This window comes from Cervus canadensis, chromosome 2, assembly GCF_019320065.1.
Source record: "Cervus canadensis isolate Bull #8, Minnesota chromosome 2, ASM1932006v1, whole genome shotgun sequence".
NCBI lineage: Eukaryota > Metazoa > Chordata > Mammalia > Artiodactyla > Cervidae > Cervus > Cervus canadensis.
The window spans coordinates 90,616,176-90,637,807 of record NC_057387.1 but is presented as its reverse complement, the minus strand read 5'-3'; the positions used below and the strand labels follow the sequence as shown (position 1 = coordinate 90,637,807).

General features: G+C 34.6%; 1 protein-coding gene across 4 annotated transcripts in view; it reads right to left on the bottom strand.

The window, feature by feature from the left end:
• Positions 1-21,632, bottom strand: part of FAF1 (Fas associated factor 1) — a 507,320-nt gene that overhangs the window by 294,393 nt on the left and 191,295 nt on the right. For all 4 annotated transcript variants that reach the window (XM_043461371.1, XM_043461369.1, XM_043461370.1 and 1 more), the window contains 2 exons: positions 10,525-10,616; positions 4,508-4,599 (listed from right to left, as the gene is read on the bottom strand). In XM_043461371.1, the coding sequence (XP_043317306.1) occupies positions 4,508-4,599; positions 10,525-10,616 (184 nt within the window). The remainder of the gene's footprint in view (positions 1-4,507; positions 4,600-10,524; positions 10,617-21,632) is intronic.

Here is a 21,632-nt window from a genome sequence, read left to right as displayed (position 1 = left end):
TTTATTGTGATTGACAGTACAATCTGAAATTGTGCCACAGGGGTAACTGCATCACCTTTGAATTAATAAGTGAAATCTGATCTATTTTAAAAAGCTTAAAAATACTTTTCAACTGTTAAAAATTAGATTATGATTAAAGAGTTTGCTCTTAAATTCTCAAACAGCCTGAAATTCTATTTTCTGAAAAACAAAAACATAATTTACTTTAAAATAATTCTAAATATAAGGTTATAGACACTTATATGGTAATTCTGCTGCTCTTAGCTTTTTAAAAAGTACTGTAAATACAAACTGAGATTCAATTACCAGGCACCCCCTAGTGGCAGTAAAATCAAGTTAAAAAAAAATTTCATAAGGCATGGTTTAATATATAGCTCTCACCAAACCTTGAGAATAAAACTGTTTGCCAGTAAACAATTTAAGAGCATGTTATTTTACATCTATATTTTACTAGATGATGAATAGTACAGTAACTAAAAAGTTCATTCACACACTAAAATTTTATCAATATTCTTGAAAACTACAGTAACTGAAATACATATAAACGAACTTCAAGGACTATATAATGAAAAATCACAAGATTTTTTAAAAAATGTCATTACAGAAAACAGCTTCCAAAAAAGAAGTCATCTTTGGAATAAAGCTTTATAAATTTCTGTCAAGAAACTGGAAGCTAGATGGAGAGTCAGATGAAGGTATCAGTAGCAGAAGTATTATTCACTGTTGACCTGAAACCAATTGCAAAACTCTCTTAAAAACACCTCAATTTCCTACTTTATAATATAGATATCAATATCAGCCTCTGTATTCTTACAGAAGCGCTATAAAAATGAAGTGAGAGTTGAATGAAAAAGATTATTACTGGTATTTACTAGCATAAATGTTTTAATAATTATGCTTTGCAATTTGTGCTTTTGCACATAAATGTACCTCTCCTGTTTAATGAATTTTTATAACCACCCTGGCAACTAAAATCAATGTTTCCTATTTTATATAAGGAGAATCTAAGACCCTAGACAAACAGGGATTATAATCTGGGATTTTTCTCTCTAGATCTTACCTTGTTTGCATGGATAGATTATAATCACATTACTTTTCTGATTTGGTTATAATAAGCTTTGTTTAGGAATGACACCGTACCATCAGTATTGTCCAGTTCATTGAGAAAAGACTGATACTCTAAAGAAAGAACATAACGTTTGCCACTGCACTGAAATTGGAATGGTGGAACCCAGCAGCAGGATCTCGTCATAGTTCTGCACTACAATTAACAGGCAGTTTATTACCTAATTTCTCTCAGTCTTTCCACATCCACTGACTTGTGTCAGAGATATAAAAGAATAAAATCAATTTAATATCAAACCAACCACCTAAATCAAATATACCTTTAAAAAAAAATACCAAATCTGAGGAGAAGGATCGGGTGGTATGTACATAAAGTTTGCTATTTTCCTCTATCAGTTTTGAAGTTTTTCTATTTATTTGCCAATTCTCAAATATAACAATCAGGATGATATTTTCTCCTTTTTAAATTATAAATGGTTTACAAATTACAAATAAGGTTTGTATGAATCCACCAACTATAACAAAATTTTGCAAAAACAAATCAACTTGATTTATTATGCAGTTTAGTACAAAGATATTGTCTCCCATATTTGATAATATGATATGCTATATAACTCAATATTAAATTATTTTTGGGTTCCATTATACAGTTATGATGTAAAAATTATTTTTGTTTGATAAAACACAAGTAAAAATCATAAGTTAAAAATAATTATCATTAACTTTTAAAATTCTGTATGGATTTTTTTTGTCTCTCATGAAATGAGAATTTAAGATATATATTATAGATTAAAAAAAATAATCTCTAGCTTTATAGAAAGATATCTTAGATTAATATATCTAAAAGAAATACACCATAACTTTTATGCGCATTAATAAACTTCTTCATCAGCAGGAGTCTGTATGCTCCTCCTCTCACTAGCCAGATACACTGTGTTTTTCCTATCTTTTATTTGAATTTTTATGTCTTTCTTATCATTCCAACATAGGAAAAAGCACCATTATAACTTGCTAAAAATCCATACAGGCAACTAAGGAAGACTACTTTGAAAAGTGAAAGTGAAAGTCACTCAGTCCTGTCAGACTCTTTGTGACCCCATGGACTATACAGTCCATGGTATTTCCCAGGCCAGAATACTGGAATGGGTAGCCTTTCCCTTCTCCAGAGGATCTTCCCAACCCAGGGGTTGAACCCAGGTCTCCTGCATTGCAGGCAGATTCTTTACCAGCTGAACCACAAGGGAAGCCCAAGAATACTGGAGTGGGTAGCCTATGCCTTCTCCAGCAGATCTTCCTGACCCAGAAATTGAACCAGGGTCTCCTGCATTGCAGGCAGATTCTTTACCAGCTGAGCTACCAGGGAAGACTACTTTAGTATACAAAGTAGTCATTCTCCAACAAACACTGCATTTCAAGAAACACTGTAGGCCCCTGCGCGCCTAGGGACTGAGACACATGGCAGTGAACATTTCCATTAGCCCAGGAAGACATTTTTGAGAAATCCAGTTAATCATACTACTGGAAAGCAACAGACTATAACCAATGATGTCTCTTATCTACATTTAATTATGTGGATTACACACTGGATGACATTCTTAACTAACCTAAAAATAATGTTGTACCTGAGTAGATACAGAACCCATACCTATAATCTCATCTGGCATTTAAATCAACATTACTATAAGCATAAGGACTATAAGTACTGTTTCTCATAGTATGCGAATACAAATTCCCATTTATATATGATCTGAACATAAGATACAGAGCAACCCAAGAAATCTTTAAATTCTCAGCCTAAAACAAACCATTAACAGACTATCAGATACAATTATATCAGATTTAACTTTCTTTAGTTCAGTGATTTCTACTTTGGTAAAGTGAAATTTACTTTTCTTTTTGATACTATCTATCTGTGATGGTATGAGCTATTAGAAATACACATTTGGTTTTCTTCCCCACACAGAGCTCCTAAAATCTTTGCAATTTTTTAAGTAATAAGAGTGATACTAACGAGCTTCTATCCTGGTTGCCAGGGGAACCAACCTCATGATTAGAGGGTTAGAACGTTTAACCACCTCTCCCTCCCACCCTACTCTGTGAAGAAGAGAGGAGCTGGAGGTTGGGCTAATTACTAATAGCCAATGATTCAATCAATCATGCCTATATGATGAATCTCCATAAAAAATCCTAGTTGAAGAGCTCTGGAGAGCTTCCAAGTTGGTAAAAAAGAAAGCATCCATGTGTTGGCAAGGGGGCACACCTTAAACATGACAAGCAGTCCTCTGCTCGAGACCCTTCCAGATCTCATTCTATACATCTCTTCATCTGGCTGTTCATTTAAAATATGTTTTACAATAAACTGGTAATAGTACATAGAGCATTTCTGAGTTCTATGAGCCATTCTCTCGCAAATTATCGTACACAGAAGGGAGTGGTGGGAAACTCCAATCCACAGCCAGTTGGTCAGAAGCACAGGTGACAACCTATACCTGCAATTGGGTCTGATGGGGGGCAGTCTTATGGATCTGAGTCCTAAACTTGTGGGATCTAATGCTATCTCCAGGTAGACAGTATCAGAATTTTGTTAAACTGAAGAATATCCAGCAGGTGTTGAAGACTTGGCAGGTAGGGGACACATTTGTTGGCCAGAACTGTTCCATGGGTAGTACAGTAAAGAAAACAGGACTTTTTTCCTTTCACTACACTAATAATAAAGATAGTGGTGGGAAAAAAATTTGACAACATTTGAAGTTTAGAGACACCAAGTTGTATTAAATTAAAAAAAAAGAAAATGTGCAAAAAATTGTGAAAATCTAAGAACAATTTAAAACACAATTCCAGAAGGATACTGTGCTCAGGAAAATTATGACTCTATCACTAGCTTAATGATTCACTTTAGATCAGGTTGCTTCATTAGGCAATAATAATACAATATATAATTAAATACTGAAATTATTTATCATTCTATAAATATACTGAGTTTCACTGTAAAAACTGAAAAAAGAATAAGGCTCTCTATTCCAAAAAGAAAGAAAATCTTAAAAATTTTATATCAATGTATTTCAAGCTGTATTCTCTAGAGCACAAGAAATTTCCTCAAAGATATACTGCTTCAGCCCTGGAAGAAACTAGAGTTCCAGTTACTCAGTTGCTTCCCTCCAACTCCCGTTCTTCCCTTCAAACAGAGAAGCACCATTTATGACTCTTTTATTATATAACAAAGTTTCGCTAGCTTTTCTTTGTAAAAAGATTCCATCACGAAAATCAAACAAATAAACATCCAAACCAAATAGTTTGAAACTTTATATAGTTAATAGTTGTTAGTAAGCTAAAACTTCAACAAGATTTTGATTTGATTTAATTTTGATATTTATATATAACTTAAAGAAATTTAACAATCAAACTTTTCATTTCCTATTTCCAGGAAAAGTAAACACCTTACCCAGCATGACTAGATGATGGAGGTGGCGGCAAATCTGGTGTAAGGACATAAAGACTGTTGTTTTTTGGCAAGTGTAGTGATTTTAAGACCGTCTGAAAAAGAAAAAGTAAAAACAAAAAATAACTATTGATTGTGCATTATTAATCTTTTCCTATAATTCTTAGAAAATGATTGCCATTGCAGTTTGACTTTTCATCTTTTGACAATTTCCTAAGCAGGATAATACAGAAGAACTATTGATTCCAAATAAATTTGTTTCTCCCATGTATAAGTTAGCATAAATATGAGTATTAAAATAAAATACAAATTCTTTAGCTCACAAAGAGATACAAATATACACATCTATATACACAGTTGAAGATTATTAATTACTTCATTGAAGAAGCATAACCTTGCAACTAATATCTATTTCATTCAGGATCATTATAGCAAAAATTATCAAGTTGTGTTTTCAGAGATCATTAGACCTAAAAAAGATGATAGAGAATCTCTCAAACCAAACCAAAGATTTTATAAATGAGGAGCTATAGCCTAAGAAGTGAAAGGACCTGGATGAGGTCTCTACTGAGTGTTACCTGGGTTACTTAACTCTTCCTCCAGATAATCATCATCATGTGTTTGTGTGTGCTCAGTAGTGTCCAACTCTGGGACCCCATAGACAGTAGCCTGCCAGGCTCCACGGTCCATGAGATTTCCCAGGCAAGAATCCTGGAGTGGGTTGCCATTTCCTCCGCCAGATCTCCTCAACCCAATGATCAACCCATGTCTCTTGCATCTCCTGCACTGGCAGGCAGATTCTTTACCACTGCACCACATGGATGATTAAAAAAAAAAACATTTTAACATGAAAGTCAGTGCTGAAGGTTCCTCAGAGAGGAAGGACTGGAAATGGATATGAGGAACAAGGAGGACACATATTTTACCAGTTAGTCTAGTAGTATAATGGCTACTAGACTTTTAATTTGAAAGCAATTAAAATTGAGAATCCTCCAGAGAAACAATATCCTCAGGAAGGCAGATTTCAGTCAGAGGTAGATGGTGAAGAGAATGTATAGGCAAGAGTTTGGCAATAGAAGGAATTTTGCTAATGATGAAATTAGTTCCATAGGGCTCAGGAAAAAAGTTTCAAGCAGAGGAGAGCAAAATGAAGAGAGACAGATATGGGCTGTACAGAGGCTATGGAGATTTAAGTGAGGAATAATTTGGGAATCTGAGACTCCTTGTGGTGACTGGCATAAACAGTATAAAAGGCATAATGAAATTGGTTCTGGTTGAATCAAAGCAAATAATAATGTCAAGGCTGAAAGTATTGGAAAGAAAGGTGGAGTGGATATCTAGGAATCACTTTTAACCCTGCATATGAAAGCAGGGACACCTGGGGAGAGCTGATCTTATCCTAGCATATAACCTAAGGAATTTTTTCTTGACCCTCCATTAGAGGACCCATCTTATTAAAGGCAGGGTCTTCCTTCACAAGCTTCGGGACTTACTCTTGACTTATATTTGTCATGCCTTAATACTTACTCATTATTTGCAATATATTCTGACATCCTTTATCCTATTTCCTTTTCTTTTAATGCTGGATATAACCCACTCAATTAACTTCACAATGCACTAATGGTTTGTGACCCATGGTTTGAAAAAAACACTGTAATAGGCAATTAATCATAACTTCACAATTATCCAGGAAGCCTTGAAGTTCTGAATCTTTTTGTCCAATATACGCAAGTTATTCTGAAATCGATCTGTGTTGCCTTGCAAGAGTTAACATGCAAACAAAAAAAATATGGCATACAAACACAGGAAAGTTACTTTTACTATTTTTTATTTCATTATTTTACTCTGATGATTACTGTTAACAGGTTGGTCTTACCACTTGGTCATTACTGTCATTTTACCATGCCTGATCCAAAGATTTTCCAATAAATCTTCCTTCTCAAACCACATATGATATGATTAAACATACTTTAAGTAGGTCAGTCATTCCACAAACATTTGTTTGATGCTTATTATATTAGGCACTGGATATCTAATGATGAAAGAAACACCATTTTTTATGGTGTTGTGATAGAAAAATGCAGGGATGGGAACCATTTTACAAAATACAAACATCTGTTAGAGAAACTAACATTTAAGCTGAGACTTGAAGGATGAAAAAGTCACCCACGTGAAGAACTGAGGGTAAAGCATTCCAGGCAGCTAAACAGCATCTGTCAGATAAAGATGTAAAGAGCTTGAGCATTTTAGAAGAATTAAAAGGTTCTACGATTGCAGCTTGGAAAGTGAAGGTATGAAAGGTTGAAGATGAGGTTGTAAAGGTGAATATCGGGTAAATAATACAATACCTTTTAAACCATGGTGAGTAGCTTGAATTTTATTCAGAGTGCAATAAAAAGTTATATTTTACCAGGAGAGTGATATAATTTGAATTATGTTTTTGAAAGAACACTGTGGCTCCTCTATAGAGAATGCATAGGAAGAATCCCCCCAAAAAAGCTGGAAAAACAATAATGAAGCTATTACACTGGTCCAGGCAAGATATGCTAACAGCATGGATTAGGCCGTGCGATAACAATACTGTAATGTGGCTATGGTTGAGATATATTTTGAAAACAGACTCTATAGGACTTACTAAGGATTAGGTACTTTTGAAATTTTAAAAAAAAATATTTTATTGAGGAACTCTCTGGCAATCCAGTGGCTAGGACTTAGTGCTTTCACTGCCATGAACCAGGATCAGTCCCTGGCTGGAGAATTAAGATCCCGCAAGCTGCAGAGCATGACCAATTAATTTATTTATTTAAAATTTATTTTACTGAAGTACAGTTGATATACAGTGTGCTGTGTCAGTTTCCGAGGATTAGGTGTTTTTCAAATGGGAAAAGATTAATGCCCACTTTTGGATTTAGCAGTGGTGATATGGTTCTGCCATTTACTGGGGAAGACTGGTAGAGAAATGGCATGGGAAGAAAAATCAAAAGTTAAATATGTTAAGTTAAAAATGCCAATAAGGTATGCAAGAATAAAAGTGAACTACCAATTTGGTTATATGAATTCACAGAAGTATAACCCAGCAATACATATTTAGGAGCAATCAGAAAATTAATGGCATAGAAATAGCAAATATCACTTAGGGAGAAGAGCATATAAACAGTCAGCCCTCTGTATCCAAAGGTTCCACACCCAAGGATGGAAAATACTCGTAAAAATAAAAATTCCAAAAGCTCCAAAAAGCAAAACTTGAATCCGCCACATATCAGCAACTATTTACATAGCATTTACATTGTATTAGGTATTGTAAGTAATCTAGAGATGATTTAAAGCATATAGAGGATGTATAGGTTATATGCAAATATGATGCCATTTTATATAAGGGCCTTGAGCATCCATAGATTTTGGTTTGAGGGGGGAGATGCTGGAACCAATCTCTTACGACTACTGAGAAACAATTTATCAGAACACATTGCTTTAAAAACATTTTGAAAATGTCTACCTTTCTTTTCACAAGCTACCAAAAATGCCAGGTAGGTAATTCATATCCATGGGTTTCCCAATAAATTAATGGATAAAAGATATAGCTATGTAAATTAATGCATTTTGCTGTTTTATTTCTGCCAAGGTTGTTGATTTACTCAGTCAGCACTTCTTTTTATTCTTAAATCTACGTTTCAATTAGAACAGCCATGAAGTACCAGGGGTCAGTCAACTATAGCCTGTGCAAAAATTCAGCCTACTACTTAACTTTTATATGGCCCGTCAGTTGAGCATGGTTTTTGCATTTTTAAATGTTTGAAAACAAATCAAAAGAAAAGTAGTGTCTGATATGTGAAATTATATAAAATGCAAAATTTCTATGTCCACAAATATTGATTTAATCCAAGTCATGCTCACTGGTTCATATATGGTCTAAAGTTATTTTCATCTATGATAGCAGAACTGAGTGGTTGCAATAGAGATTCCATGGCCCACAAAGCCTAAAATATTAACTACCTGGCTCAGTACAGAAAAAGTTAGCTAACCCCTAATACTGCTGTTGTTGTTCAGTCGCTCAGTCATGTCCAACTCTTTGGGACCCCGTGGAGTGCAGCATACGAGGCTTCTCTGTCCTTCATCATCTCCTCAGTTTGCTCAAACTCACTCATGTCCAACTGAGTCGATGATGCCGTCCAACCATCTCATCCTCTGTTGGCCCCCTCTCCGCCTGCCTTCCCAGCATCAGGGTCTCTTCCAATTAGCTGACTCTTCACATTAGCTGGCCAAAGTATTGGAGTTTCAGCTTCAGCATCAGTCCTTCCAATGAATGTTCAGGACTGATTTCCTTTAGGATTAACTGGTTTGATCTCCTTGCAGTCCAAGGGACTCTCAAGAGTCTTCTCCAACACCACAGTTCAAAAGCATCAATTCTTCGATGCTCAGCTTTCTTTATGGTCCAACACTCACATCCGTGCATGACTACTGGAAAACACACAACTTGGACTAGACGGAACTTGTCGGCAAAGTGATGTCTCGGCTTTTTAACATGCTGTCTAGGTTGGTCATAGCTTTTTTTCCAAGGAGCAAGCCTCTTTTAATTTCATGGCTGCAGTCACCATCTGCAGTGATTCTGGAGCCTAAGAAAATAAAGTCCCTCACTGTTTCTATTTTTTTCCCCATCTATTTGCCATGAAGTGACGGGACTGGATGCTATGACCTTAGTTTTATGAATGTTGAGCTTTAAATCAGCTTTCTAACTCTCTTCTCTCACCTTTATCAAGAGGCTCTTCAATTCCTCTTAGCTTTCTGCTATTAGGGTGCTGCCCTCTGCATATCTGAAGTTATTGATAATATTATTATAGTATCAATAACCTCTAATATAGCACATCACTAATTTGTACTTAAATTTATAAATATCTTGCCAACCTGAAATTCCTATAAATAACTTAATGAAGTACTCAGAATATCTCCATATATCAAATGAACTCACATACAAATATTTATAAGCACTGTGTCTACCAGAAGCTGTTGACAGAGAGTTGAACCGAAAGTTGAAGATTTTAAGTTTACGCCTGGTATTTAAATATCAACTCAGTAACTAATGTGAAAAGATTTAGTTATTTCTATTTCAAACACCTAAAACTTTAGTTAACTCATTTCTTTCCATCCCTTACCACTCTGTCAGAAAAAGAATGTGCATAAAATATTTTATGCCTGAGGCTGCAAATGGGTGCTTGAGAATAGCAACTACTAGCTTAAAATTGCAACATTTTGTGTAAATTCTTAAAACATAACTCATCCATGCACCTGACCCTATCCACGTAACAAAGAAATACTCTTACCATTTAAGTGTCTAAGTTAAAAATATTTCCTATTACTTTTTTTGTTCCATATAAATACTTGATATAAACATATATGGGCTTCCCTGGTGGCTCAGATGGTAAAGAATCCATCTGCAATGCAGTGGCCCTGAAATGCAGGGTTCAATCCCTGGGTTGGGAAGATCCCCTGGAGAAAGGAATAGCTACCCACTCCTGCACTTATACATAGTATTATATATGTATAATATTCTTGCCTGGAGAATTCCAAGAACAGAAGAGCCTGGTGGGCTACTACAGTCCATGGGGTTGCAAAGATGGAAACAACTGAGTGTCTAACACTCACTTTCATAAATGTATATATACTGGGTATGACTTATTTCAGGCCAACAAGTAACTGTTTAGAAAATTATTATTCCTAGGCAATTACTGACAGCATATGAGGTTTGAGAAAAGGATAAAATGCTCTCAAAAAAAGATGTCAAGTTGACGTCTATAAAATACTTCTAAATAGGAAAAGTATGCCAAAGAGTGATTTTACTTACATACCTAATGAATGTTGCTGATTATGAAATTTTTAACTTAAAAAACATTGTTTACTGTATTCTTAAACTAAGTTACTATTACCAAATCTCCATCTGTCATATGTAACATTAACAAAAAACAATTTTATACTTCAGTCAATAGCATAACTTGATTTTATTTCTAGGTAATTATGAAACTCACACTGTCTTCCACGTCTCCAGTCTTCCAGCCTTTTAACAGCATTTTAGACATAGGTATCTGAAGTTCATTTTCTAAGATCTGTTTAATTTCTCCTGTACAAATAAGAAGAGACCAGATATTACTAACAAAATAATACAATCAATATTTATTCATATCCAAAGCTAGTACTAATATTAGGCATATGGGCCTCAAGTCAATGACATTTGTTTCATGAATGAATATGAAAAATTTCAGTAACCCAAACTTCAAATCTTGATTATACAACATGATGCCCCATTGAAGAACTAACGTTTCAACATTATAATAAAAAACTTAACAATTAATTAATTAAGCAGTTTTTAAAAAAGAAACAGATATCAGTGACGGGGTTTTGAATAGAAACAATCTATTTCAAACCAACCAACAAACCAACATGTGATGAGCATATGGTGGGAGTAGTCAGTAAAGTATAAAACTTGAGGCATTATAGTATAAGGAAAGCAAACTGTGCAGTGCAATCTGGGGTTGAAGTCTTAGCTTAAAGAAATAATATAAGTTGTCTATTCTTAGTTTTTGTATCTGTAAAATGGGGAATAATATTGTCTATCTTATCTACCTCTGAGGTTCAAGGATAAGAAGAGACATGAAAGTAGCTGAAAAAAAAAAACCAACCAATGCATATAATCTAGAAGACAATTTAAACTGCCTTAAAGAGAAAAGGAACAGAATTTAAGAAAAGAAAAAAAAGTTATGTAGGATCACATAGAGAAGGCTTTGTGAGACAGATGAGACTTAAACTCAGTTTCAATTGTAGCTGGATTAAAACCAAGCATGAAGTATATTAGGGTTGTGAAGGAGAACCAAATCAAAGGAAAGGATATGCTATTTGGTGAAGAAAAAGACCAAAAGGTAAAAGCAAAAGTGAAAATGATGCTAATCAGAAACAGTAAGGAATCACAATTTTTCCAGTATGCTACAAAGTACTTTCCAGGAATCAAGTCTACTTATTAATTAATTAACTGGCTCATTTCTGGTTCTACAGTATAATAAACAGATCATTAAATCAGAATGTACAAATGTTTCATGTATATGCTTTTATTAGATTGGTTAATCTATATTTTAGATTAACATGTAATGCAATTCCATTTATAATAAGCGATTAAACACTATAGAAAATGATCATACTATTCATTAAAAGAAAAGTAATTCCATGCTGATAAAGGAAAAGAAGGAAGGTGGAGCTTACCCAACATAAGTTATATGGAATCACAGTGGTCTAGGTAAGCAATGCTACAATCGAACCCTTCATAGCCTTCAGTTCAGTCAGTTCAGTCGCTCAGTCGTGTCTGACTCTTGGTGACCCATGAACCGCAGCACGCTAGGCGTCCCTGTCCAACACCAACTCCCGGAGTTTACTCAAACTCATGTCCATTGAGTCGGTGATGCCATCCAACCATCTCATCCTCTGTCGTCCCCTTCTCCTCCTGCCCTCAATCTTTCCCAGCATCAGGGTCTTTCCAAATAAGTCAGCTCTTCGCATCAGGTAGCCAAAATATTGGAGTTTCAGCTTCAACATCAGTCCTTCCAATGAACACCTAAGGACTGATGTTGTTTAGGATGGACTGATCTCGTTTAGGATGGACTGTTTGGATCTCCTTGCTGTCCAAGGGACTCTCAAGAGTCTTCTCCAACACCACAGTTCAAAAGCATCAATTCTTCGGCACTCAGCTTTCTTTATAGTCCAACTCTCACATCCATCCATGACTACTGGGAAAGTGTCCTTAGTGACATTTTTTTTTTTTTTTTTTGCTTTCCTAAGAAAATTCCTATCTGGGCACTTTGGATAGTGATTAAACATCATAAAAAGAATTCTGATTCAACATTATCTTTTAGAAGCACAAAATACATCAACTTTGACCTTCAAAAATATCACTGTTGAGAAAGGATTGTTCTCTTCATAGAAATAAGAGAAAGGTGAGCTATATTTCTTATGTGATTGTGCTAAGTTACTCAGTTGTGTTCAATTCTTTGCAATTCCATGAACTGTAGCCCACCAGGCTCCTCTGTCCATGGAATTCTCTAGGCAAGGATACTGGAGTAGGTTGCCATTCTCTTCTCCGGGGAGCTCCCTGACCCAGGGATTGAACCCAGGTCTCCTACATTACAGGCAGATGGCACTGCCACTATAGTACCCCTATATGTGAAAACTGTGATGATATGTACATTTCATTAAGGAACACTCCACTGACTGCCAAGCATATATCTGATATGGGTTTAATATCCAAAACATGTAAAGAAGTCACATAACTCAATAAAAAAAAAAACCCAAATAATCCAACTAAAACTGATTAGACAGCTTTCCAAAGAAGAAAAAAACAAAAAAATGGCCAACAAGTACATGAAAAGATGCTCAATATCACTAAATACTAGGGAAATACAAACAAAAAGCCATAATGAGGTATCATCTCACATCTGTTAGAATGGCTACCATCAAAAAGACAAGAGATAAGTGATGGTGAGGATATGAAGACAAGAGAACCATTGTGGGGTTGCTTCCTTTTATTCTTATTTTGCTGGGAGTTTAATTACTTAAAATTTTTTTAAAAAATAAATGAAATTTTAAATGATTTTTAGTCACTAAGTCGTGTCTTTTGCAACCCCAAGGACGTAGCCTGCCAAGCTCCTCTGTCCATGGGATTTCCTGGTCAAGATTACTAGAATGGGTTGCCATTTCCTTCTTCAGGAGATCTTCCTGACACGGATTGAACCTGTATCTCCTGTATTGGTGGTGGATTCTTTACCACTGAGTCACGAGAGAAGCCAAATATTGTTAAATATTGTCAAATGCTTTTCCCTCCATCTATTAAAATGATCAATAGATTTTCTCTCATTCATTGTACTAATATGGCAAATTAATAATGGATTTATATAAACTGTTAAACAAGCCTTGTATTCCTGAGTAAAGCCCACTTTACCATGAGGTATCATTATACATATCTATATATTTTTTTACATTTAATGAGTTCAATTTATAAATATTTATGAAGGATTTCTGCCTCTAGACTTTAAGAAATATCAGTCTATAATAGTTTCCTTTTCCTATGTCTTTGGTTTTAGTATCAGGGTTAATGCTGATTTACATAAAATAAATTAGGTAATAGTTCATCTTTCTCTATTTGTGAATGATTTCTAACACTTCTTCCTTAAATATCAGACAGACTCTACCAGTGAATCCATCTGGGCTTGGGGTTTGTTTGTTTGTTTGGAGGAGGAGGAAGCGGGGAAGGGAGCAGGGAAGGCTTTGATTGTTATAGCTTTATATACTAGATGTAGAGCAATTAAGATTTTAAATTTTTTCTCTGTCAGTTGTGGTAACTTACACATTTAAAATAATTTTTCTAGCTTTTAAAGTGTTTTATGTAACTTTTAAATTTTCTAGCATGAATCTATTCTTAATGTTGCCTTATAACCAATTTAATGTTTGTAGGTACCTTTCATTCTCAATATGATTAACTTGTGTTTTCTCTCTCTTGTTCTTATTCACATTAACAAGAGAATTACCACCTTTATTGATCTTCTCAAAAAAAAAAAAAAAAGCTTTAGGTTGTGTTCATTTTGTTCATTTTCTCTATAATGTTTATCCATTTTCTGCTTTATTGATTTCTATGCCTGTGTCTATGTATGTATACGTTTTTCCTTCCATACTTACTTAGGGTTTGACTTGCTCTTTTCAAAAAAATTCAAGTGTTATTATGATTGGTAAAAAACAAAATACACATATTCACAAGTTTGGTATGTTTTAACAAATATATAAAGCAGTGAAACCATCATCATAATCAAGATTATTAATTTATTCAGCAACCCCAAAAAGTTTTCTTATACACCTTGTTAACTCTTCCACACTACCCCTTTCCATATCCTCAGGGAACCAGTGATTTGATTTTGGTGACTATGAATTGGTTCAAATTATCTAGAATTTTAGATAAAAAGAATTTCAGAATATACTTTTAAAATATGGCTTTCATTCAAAATACATTGTCTGAGATTCTTCCACATTGTTACATGTAATGACAATCTGTTTCTTTTATTACTAAATAGTATTCCATTGTATGAATATTAACAATTTGTTTATCCATTCACTGGTTTATGGACATTTGTTGTTTTCCACAGTTTGAGAGTACAAATAAATATTTGAGGTTACAAATAACATATATGTCTGTGATGGGACATATGATTTCATCTCTCTTGGGTAAATACCTAAGAGAATAGTCAGTGTATTTTTAACTCTGTAGCAAACAGTCAAACACTTTTCCAAACTGGATTTTACTGTGATGTCTTCAAATTCACTAATCTTTTCTTCTTCAGTGTCTAATCTTCTGTTAATCCTACTTTATATGTTTTTCATATCAGACATCATATCATGGTCTTAACCTCTAGACATTCGATTTGGGCTATTTTTACATTTTCAGTCATTTATGATTTGAAATCTTTTCTTTCTCTTTCTTAACTTAAGTAACAGTTATAATAATTGTTTTAATGTCCTTATTTGCTAATTTCAACATCTATGTCAATTCCAGGTTGTTTTTGGTTAACTGATTTTCTTTTATGGGCCAGGCTTTCCTCTTTCTTGTATGCCTGGTAATCTTTATTGGATGCCAGACACTGAATTTTACCTTGATGTGTGCTAAATATTTTCTTTTTCCTCTAAATATACTTGAGCTTTATTTTGGGAGGCAGTTACTTGAAAATAGTTCTGTGCTTTTGGGTCTTTGCTTTTAAGATGTTGTACCACATGAGTGGTATTTAGGACTAATCTTGACACTACTAAGACAAGAGCCTTCTCAGTACAGTTAACTCTTAAACAACACAGGTTTGAACTATGAGGGTTCACTTATACATGGATTATTTTTCAACAGTAAACACTACAGTATTATATAATTTGCAGTTGGTTGAATCAGTGGATGAAGTACTGCAGATAGAGAGGAAAAGGGTATACAGAGGGTTGACTATAAGTTATATGTGGGTTTTAAGTAGTGCAAAGGGTTGGTACCCCTAACCCCTGAGTTGTTCAAGAATCAACTGTACTCTACCCAAAGCCTCGTGAATTATGAGGTTTTCTAGTCCAGTTGGTAAAGGTATATTTGGTTCTCGAAAGCAGAAGGGTGGGGTAGAGTGGGGACACTTTCCTTGTTTCTCAAGTGGAAGCTTTGATCATAGCTTTCAGAACTTCCTTCTTATATAAATAAGCATGTGAACCATAAATTTCCCTTCCATACCACTCTGTCAGCATAAAACAAATGTTGATATGCGATGTTTCCATCATAACTAAAAATATTTTCTAATTTCCTTTGTGATTTCTTTGTTGATCCTTAGTCTACTTAGAGATATGCTAATTACCTCCAGTATTCTTGCCTGGAGAATCCCATGGACAGAGAGGCCTTGCAGGCAAAAGCCCATAGGGTCCCAGACAGTTGGAGACATGATTGAAGTGACTTACAATGCACACTTGTATGTTAATTACCAAATATATCAGAATTTTCAAGTTTCCTTAGATTTCTATTTTAATTCCACTGAGTCAGAGAACATACCTCACATGACTTTTTAAGTCACTTTGGGTCACTTTCTGTGACTTGTTTCATGGCAGAGCATTTTTTTTAGCCTTAATGAATGTAGCAAATGCAGGTGAAAAGAATATAAATTTTCCTATGGTTATGAGAGGGCTTCCCAAGTGGCTCAGTGATAAAAGAATCCACCTGCAGTGCAGGAGACCTAGGTTTGATCCCTGAGTCAGCAAGACTCCCTGGAGAAGGAAATGGCAACTCACTCCAGTATGCTTGCCTGAAACACTCCAGGCACAGAGAAAGCCTGGTGGGCTATAGTCCATGTGGTGGCAAAGAGTTGGACATGAATGAGTGACTGAGCATGTATGCATGGTTTTAAGAAGCATTTTATCTATTTCAAGTGAGTCAAATTGGTTGATATGCTATTCATATTTTCTATCTGTTGTTTTGAACATTACTATAAGAAAGGAGTGTTTTTATGCCTAATTACAACTCTAGTTTTTTTCCTTTTATCATTGCAGTTCTAGTGACTAGTTTTTGGTACACAGACTTTCAAAGTTGTTATTATATATACACACATTTAGGATACTTATGTCTTTAAGATTAACTGACATTTTCATCATTATAAAGTGTCCCCATTTAGCCTTCATAACAGTACTTGAACAGAATTTTAGTTCATTGAGTATTAACATAATATGTGATTAATAGAATACATATATTGGTTACTATTTTCTTATTTATATTATTTATATTTCAATCTTATATGTTATATTTAAAGTGGGTTTCTTATACATATATAATTGGTTTTCCTAATGAATGACCCAATCAAAAAATGGGCCAAAGAACTAAACAGACATTTCTCCAAAGAAGACATAAAGATGGCTAACAAACACATGAAAAGATGCTCAACATCACTCATTATCAGAGAAATGCAAATCAAAACCACAATGAGGTACCATTACACGCCAGTCAGGATGGCTGCTATCCAAAAGTCTACAAGCAATAAATGCTGGAGAGGGTGTGGAGAAAAGGGAACCCTCTTACACTGTTGGTGGGAATGCAAACTAGTACAGCCGCTATGGAGAACAGTGTGGAGATTTCTTAAAAAACTGGAAATAGAACTGCCATATGACCCAGCAATCCCACTTCTGGGCATACACACTGAGAAAACCAGATCTGAAAGAGACACGTGCACCCCAATGTTCATCGCAGCACTGTTTATAATAGCCAGGACATGGAAGCAACCTAGATGCCCACCAGCAGACGAATGGATAAGGAAGCTGTGGTACATATACACCATGGAATATTACTCAGCCATTAAAAAGAATTCATTTGAATCAGTTCTAATGAATGATGAAACTGGAGCCCATTATACAGAGTGAAGTAAGCCAGAAAGATAAACACCAATACGTATACTAACTAACACATATATAGAATTTAAAAGATGGTAACGATAACCGTAATTGCAAAACAGAAAAAGAGACACAGATGTACAGAACAGACTTTTAGACTCTGTGGGAGAAGGCGAGGGTGGGGTGTTCAGAGAGAACAGCATTGAAACAAGTATACCGTCAAGGGTGAAACAGATCAATAGCCCAGGTTGGATGCATGAGACAAGTGCTCAGGGCTGGTGCACTGGGAAGACCCAGAGGGATGGGATGGAGAGGGAGGCGGGAGCGGGGATCGGGATGGGGAACACATGTAAATCCATGGCTGATTCATGTCAATGTATGGCAAAAACCACTACAATATTATAAAGTAATTAGCCTCCAACTAATAAAAATAAATGGAAAAAAAAATAATTGGTTTTCCTTTGTTATACAGTCTCACAATCTTTACCTTCTCATAAGGATGTGAAGGAAGTTTAATTATATGCTTATTATTTTTTTCTATTTGTCTTGGTTTTTATTTCTTTTATCATCTTTCTCTACTTTCATTTGCAAATATTGAATATTTTAGGTATTTTCAACTCTTGATTTAATTACTTTTATGTGCGTTTCATTGTTTTAGGGATTGGTCTAGGGTTTACAATATGCGTATTTAATTTCACACAGTCCATCTTCAAATAACACAGGACTTATCTTACAAAAAGATACTTCCATTCCCCTCTCCTGTTCATTGTGTTCCTTCCATACCTTTACATCTATAAAGTCAATTATCTTTTAAAGAAATTTAAACAAAAGAAAAAATATACCCATATTTTTACCATTTCTCTTTGTTTCATTGTGTTAATCTAGTTTCCTATCTTGTATCATTTTCTTCAGCTCGAGGAACTTACTTTGATAGTTTAATAGCTCTTGTAGCTTTTCTATGAAAAATAAAGTCTTAATTTAGTTTTCATTTCTGAAAGATACTTTTGTTGAATATAGCATTCCAGGTTGACATTTTATTTCTTTGGCACTTAGAAACATCATTACATTGTCTCCTGGCTTGCACTGCTTCTATTAACGAAGAGTGTAGTCATTATTTTGAAGGCTTCCCAGTGTCTCAGTGGTAAAGAATCTGCCTGCCAATGCAGGAGATGCAAAGATGGGGATTTGATCCCTGGGTCAGGAAGATCCCCTGGAGTAGGAAATGGCAACCCAATCCAGTATTCTTGCCTGGAAAATTCCATGGACAGAGGAGCCTAGCAGGCTCAATGAATGTCTTTATTTAATGGTTTGCCTCTAAGGAGTGTAGAAGTTTATTTTGATGGGTCCTTAAATTTCATGCATATCAGGTTGATCCATTTGAGACTTCTTTACAACAGTATTTTGGTGGGTCTAAAGCAGTGATTCTCCAAAGTATAATTCATAATTTTGGGGAACTCCTTGAAACTGTATAAAATTAATGATCACTATGTTGAAAAGCATTATCTCAATTCTATCATTAAGTGACTATTAGTTACTGACCCAATTTATAGGCCCTCTCTGAGACTTGAATTCCACATTAAAAAAAAAAAAAAAAGCTAAGAATGTATTTCATATTAATGTCACCTGTTGCTATTTTGTAATGAAAAAAAAAAAAAAAAACACCACCACAACCTGGCACCAAAAAGTAAAAACTGCCCCTAAAGAAAACTGAGACTTACCCAGTAAACACAAGAGAATCAAACCTGTCACCTAGAAAATGAGAAATAATATGTGACTTTCTCTCAAGCACAAATCTCAAAAGTGAATTTCTGCCTCCTTTGTTCAAATTACACTTTTTTTGGTAATGTCAGAAATCTTCCAGTGCGTCCATTCATTTCCTTATTTTAAAGACTATAAGCCATCAACACCTACAAACATTTGTTTCAACTATGAAACTGCTCTTTTGGAAAAAATCTGACTAAGATTCTGTAGCAGAAGCAGCATATTACATACTAGATATTAGATATTCAGGGCTAGAAAGGACCCAGCTGACAGGCTGTTTAAAATCATCCTGGGATACGACCTACCCACAAACAACTCGTAAGTTAATGGCAAAACCTACAACGCAATGTTCCATTGCTTTTCCCTCTATTCATTTTCACCTCAGATATTCAAAGATGCAGTCCTTGTATATCTTGCTGCTCAAACATACAAATTTAAACAAAAAGATTACTACTGTAACACCTATAGTCATCAAAAGAATCATAAATATGTGACAACTTACAGAGTCTGAGACAAGAGGGTTCCAGAAAATGCTACTCAGTTTTAGGTTATTTACAGTATATCACTGGGTCCCACAGGATTTGAGATTACACCCAACAATGCACACAAAATACTCTATCAGATTGTTCTAAAGGCCAATGTTTAACTGTGTCTGTAAGATTAAAAGGGCTTTTTTCCTAAACATTTTTTGTTTGTTTGTTTAGTTGCTAAGTCGTGTCTGACTATTTGTGACCCCATAGACTGTAGCACACGAGGCATCCCTGCACTTCACTATCTCCCAGAGATTGCTCAAACTCATGTCCACTGAGTTTACATACCTGTAAAATAAAGCAGCTAGGTTAAATACCCTAAGGGCTCGTCCAATCCTAAAACCTCATGTTCACATTACAGCCAATATGCGTATGGCACTATGTTAAGCACTTTGGGAAATACAAAATCTGAAAGATATGTCAAGATGAGAAGGGCTTCCTAACCACAAACAGAAAGAAAAGCTATAAAGGAAAAGTCCATTAGTGTAAAAATTTTAAAAATTCTATGTCTCCAAAAGCACAATAAAATGAAAATGTAAATGAGGAAAATATTTGCAAAACAGGTAATGAATAGGTAATGAATGAAGAGATAATCTGATTAATATATAAGAAGTTCTTATAAATTTAAAAAAAATTTAAGGAAGTCACAGTAGAAACATATAAGCTTACATAGAAAAAAGCCAATAAACCAAGTGTATTAATTAATTAAAAAAAATTTTAAATTGAACTGAAAACATAACATTTATTTCCAAACTAACAAGACTTTTCTTTTTTTCTTTTCTTTTTTACTGCAATAAAATATTCATACCAAATGTACCATTTTAAAGTATACAGTTCAGTGACATTAAATACATTCACATTATGCAACTACAACCACTATCCATCTACAGAGTGTTTCATCAATCCACAATGCAACTCTTTATCCATTAAATAACTCCCCATTCCCACCCCCTCCCATCCCATAATAACCTCTATTCTACTTGCTGAAATTTAACCATTATAAGTACCTCTTACAAGTGGAATAACATGTATTTGTCCTTTTCTGCATCTGGCTTATGAAACATTTAGCCTAATGTCTTCAAGATTCAGCCATGTTGTAGTAAATAGCAGAATTCCGTTTCTCTGTAAAGCTGAACAATATTCTACTCTATCTACATACCACATTTTGCTTATCCATTCATCAGTTGACAGTCAGTTGGGTTGCTTCCACTTTTTGTTCTGCTTTTCTGTAAAAGCTCCTATTTTCCATTATTTTGGATATATACTCAGAAGTGGAACTGATAGATTATGTGGTAATTCTATGTTTAATTTTTTAGAGAACTGACATACTATTTCCCCAGCAGTTGTACCATTTTGCATTCCTACAAACAATGCACAACGCTTCCAATTTCTTCATACCCCCCAAAAAAGCAGATTTTAAAGCATCGAATTGCCAACATTTGTTACTTTTTGTTTGGTTGGAGTTATTTTTTATATATAAGTCATTTTAATGGGCATGAAGTGGTACCTCAGTGTGGTTTTGATTTCCACTTCCTTAATGATTCATGATACTCGGCATCTTCTCATATGCCTACTGCTCATCTGTATCTTATTTAGGGAAATACCTAGTCAAGTCCCTTTGCTTATTTTAAAAAATTTTTATTGTGATATAATTGACATAGAACATTGTATAAGTGTAATGTATACCTGTGCTGATTTGATATATTTATATACTGAAATACAATTACAACTATAGGATTAGCTCTATCACATCACATGGTTTTTTGTAGTAGGAACTATTTTAATTGGGTTTTTTTGTTGTTGTTAAGTCATAGGGGTTCTTTGTATTCTGGATACTAATCCCTGATCAGATATATGAGTCACAAATATTTCTGCCATACCGAGTAGCCTTTTCATTCTATGGACATTGTTCTTTCATGCATAAC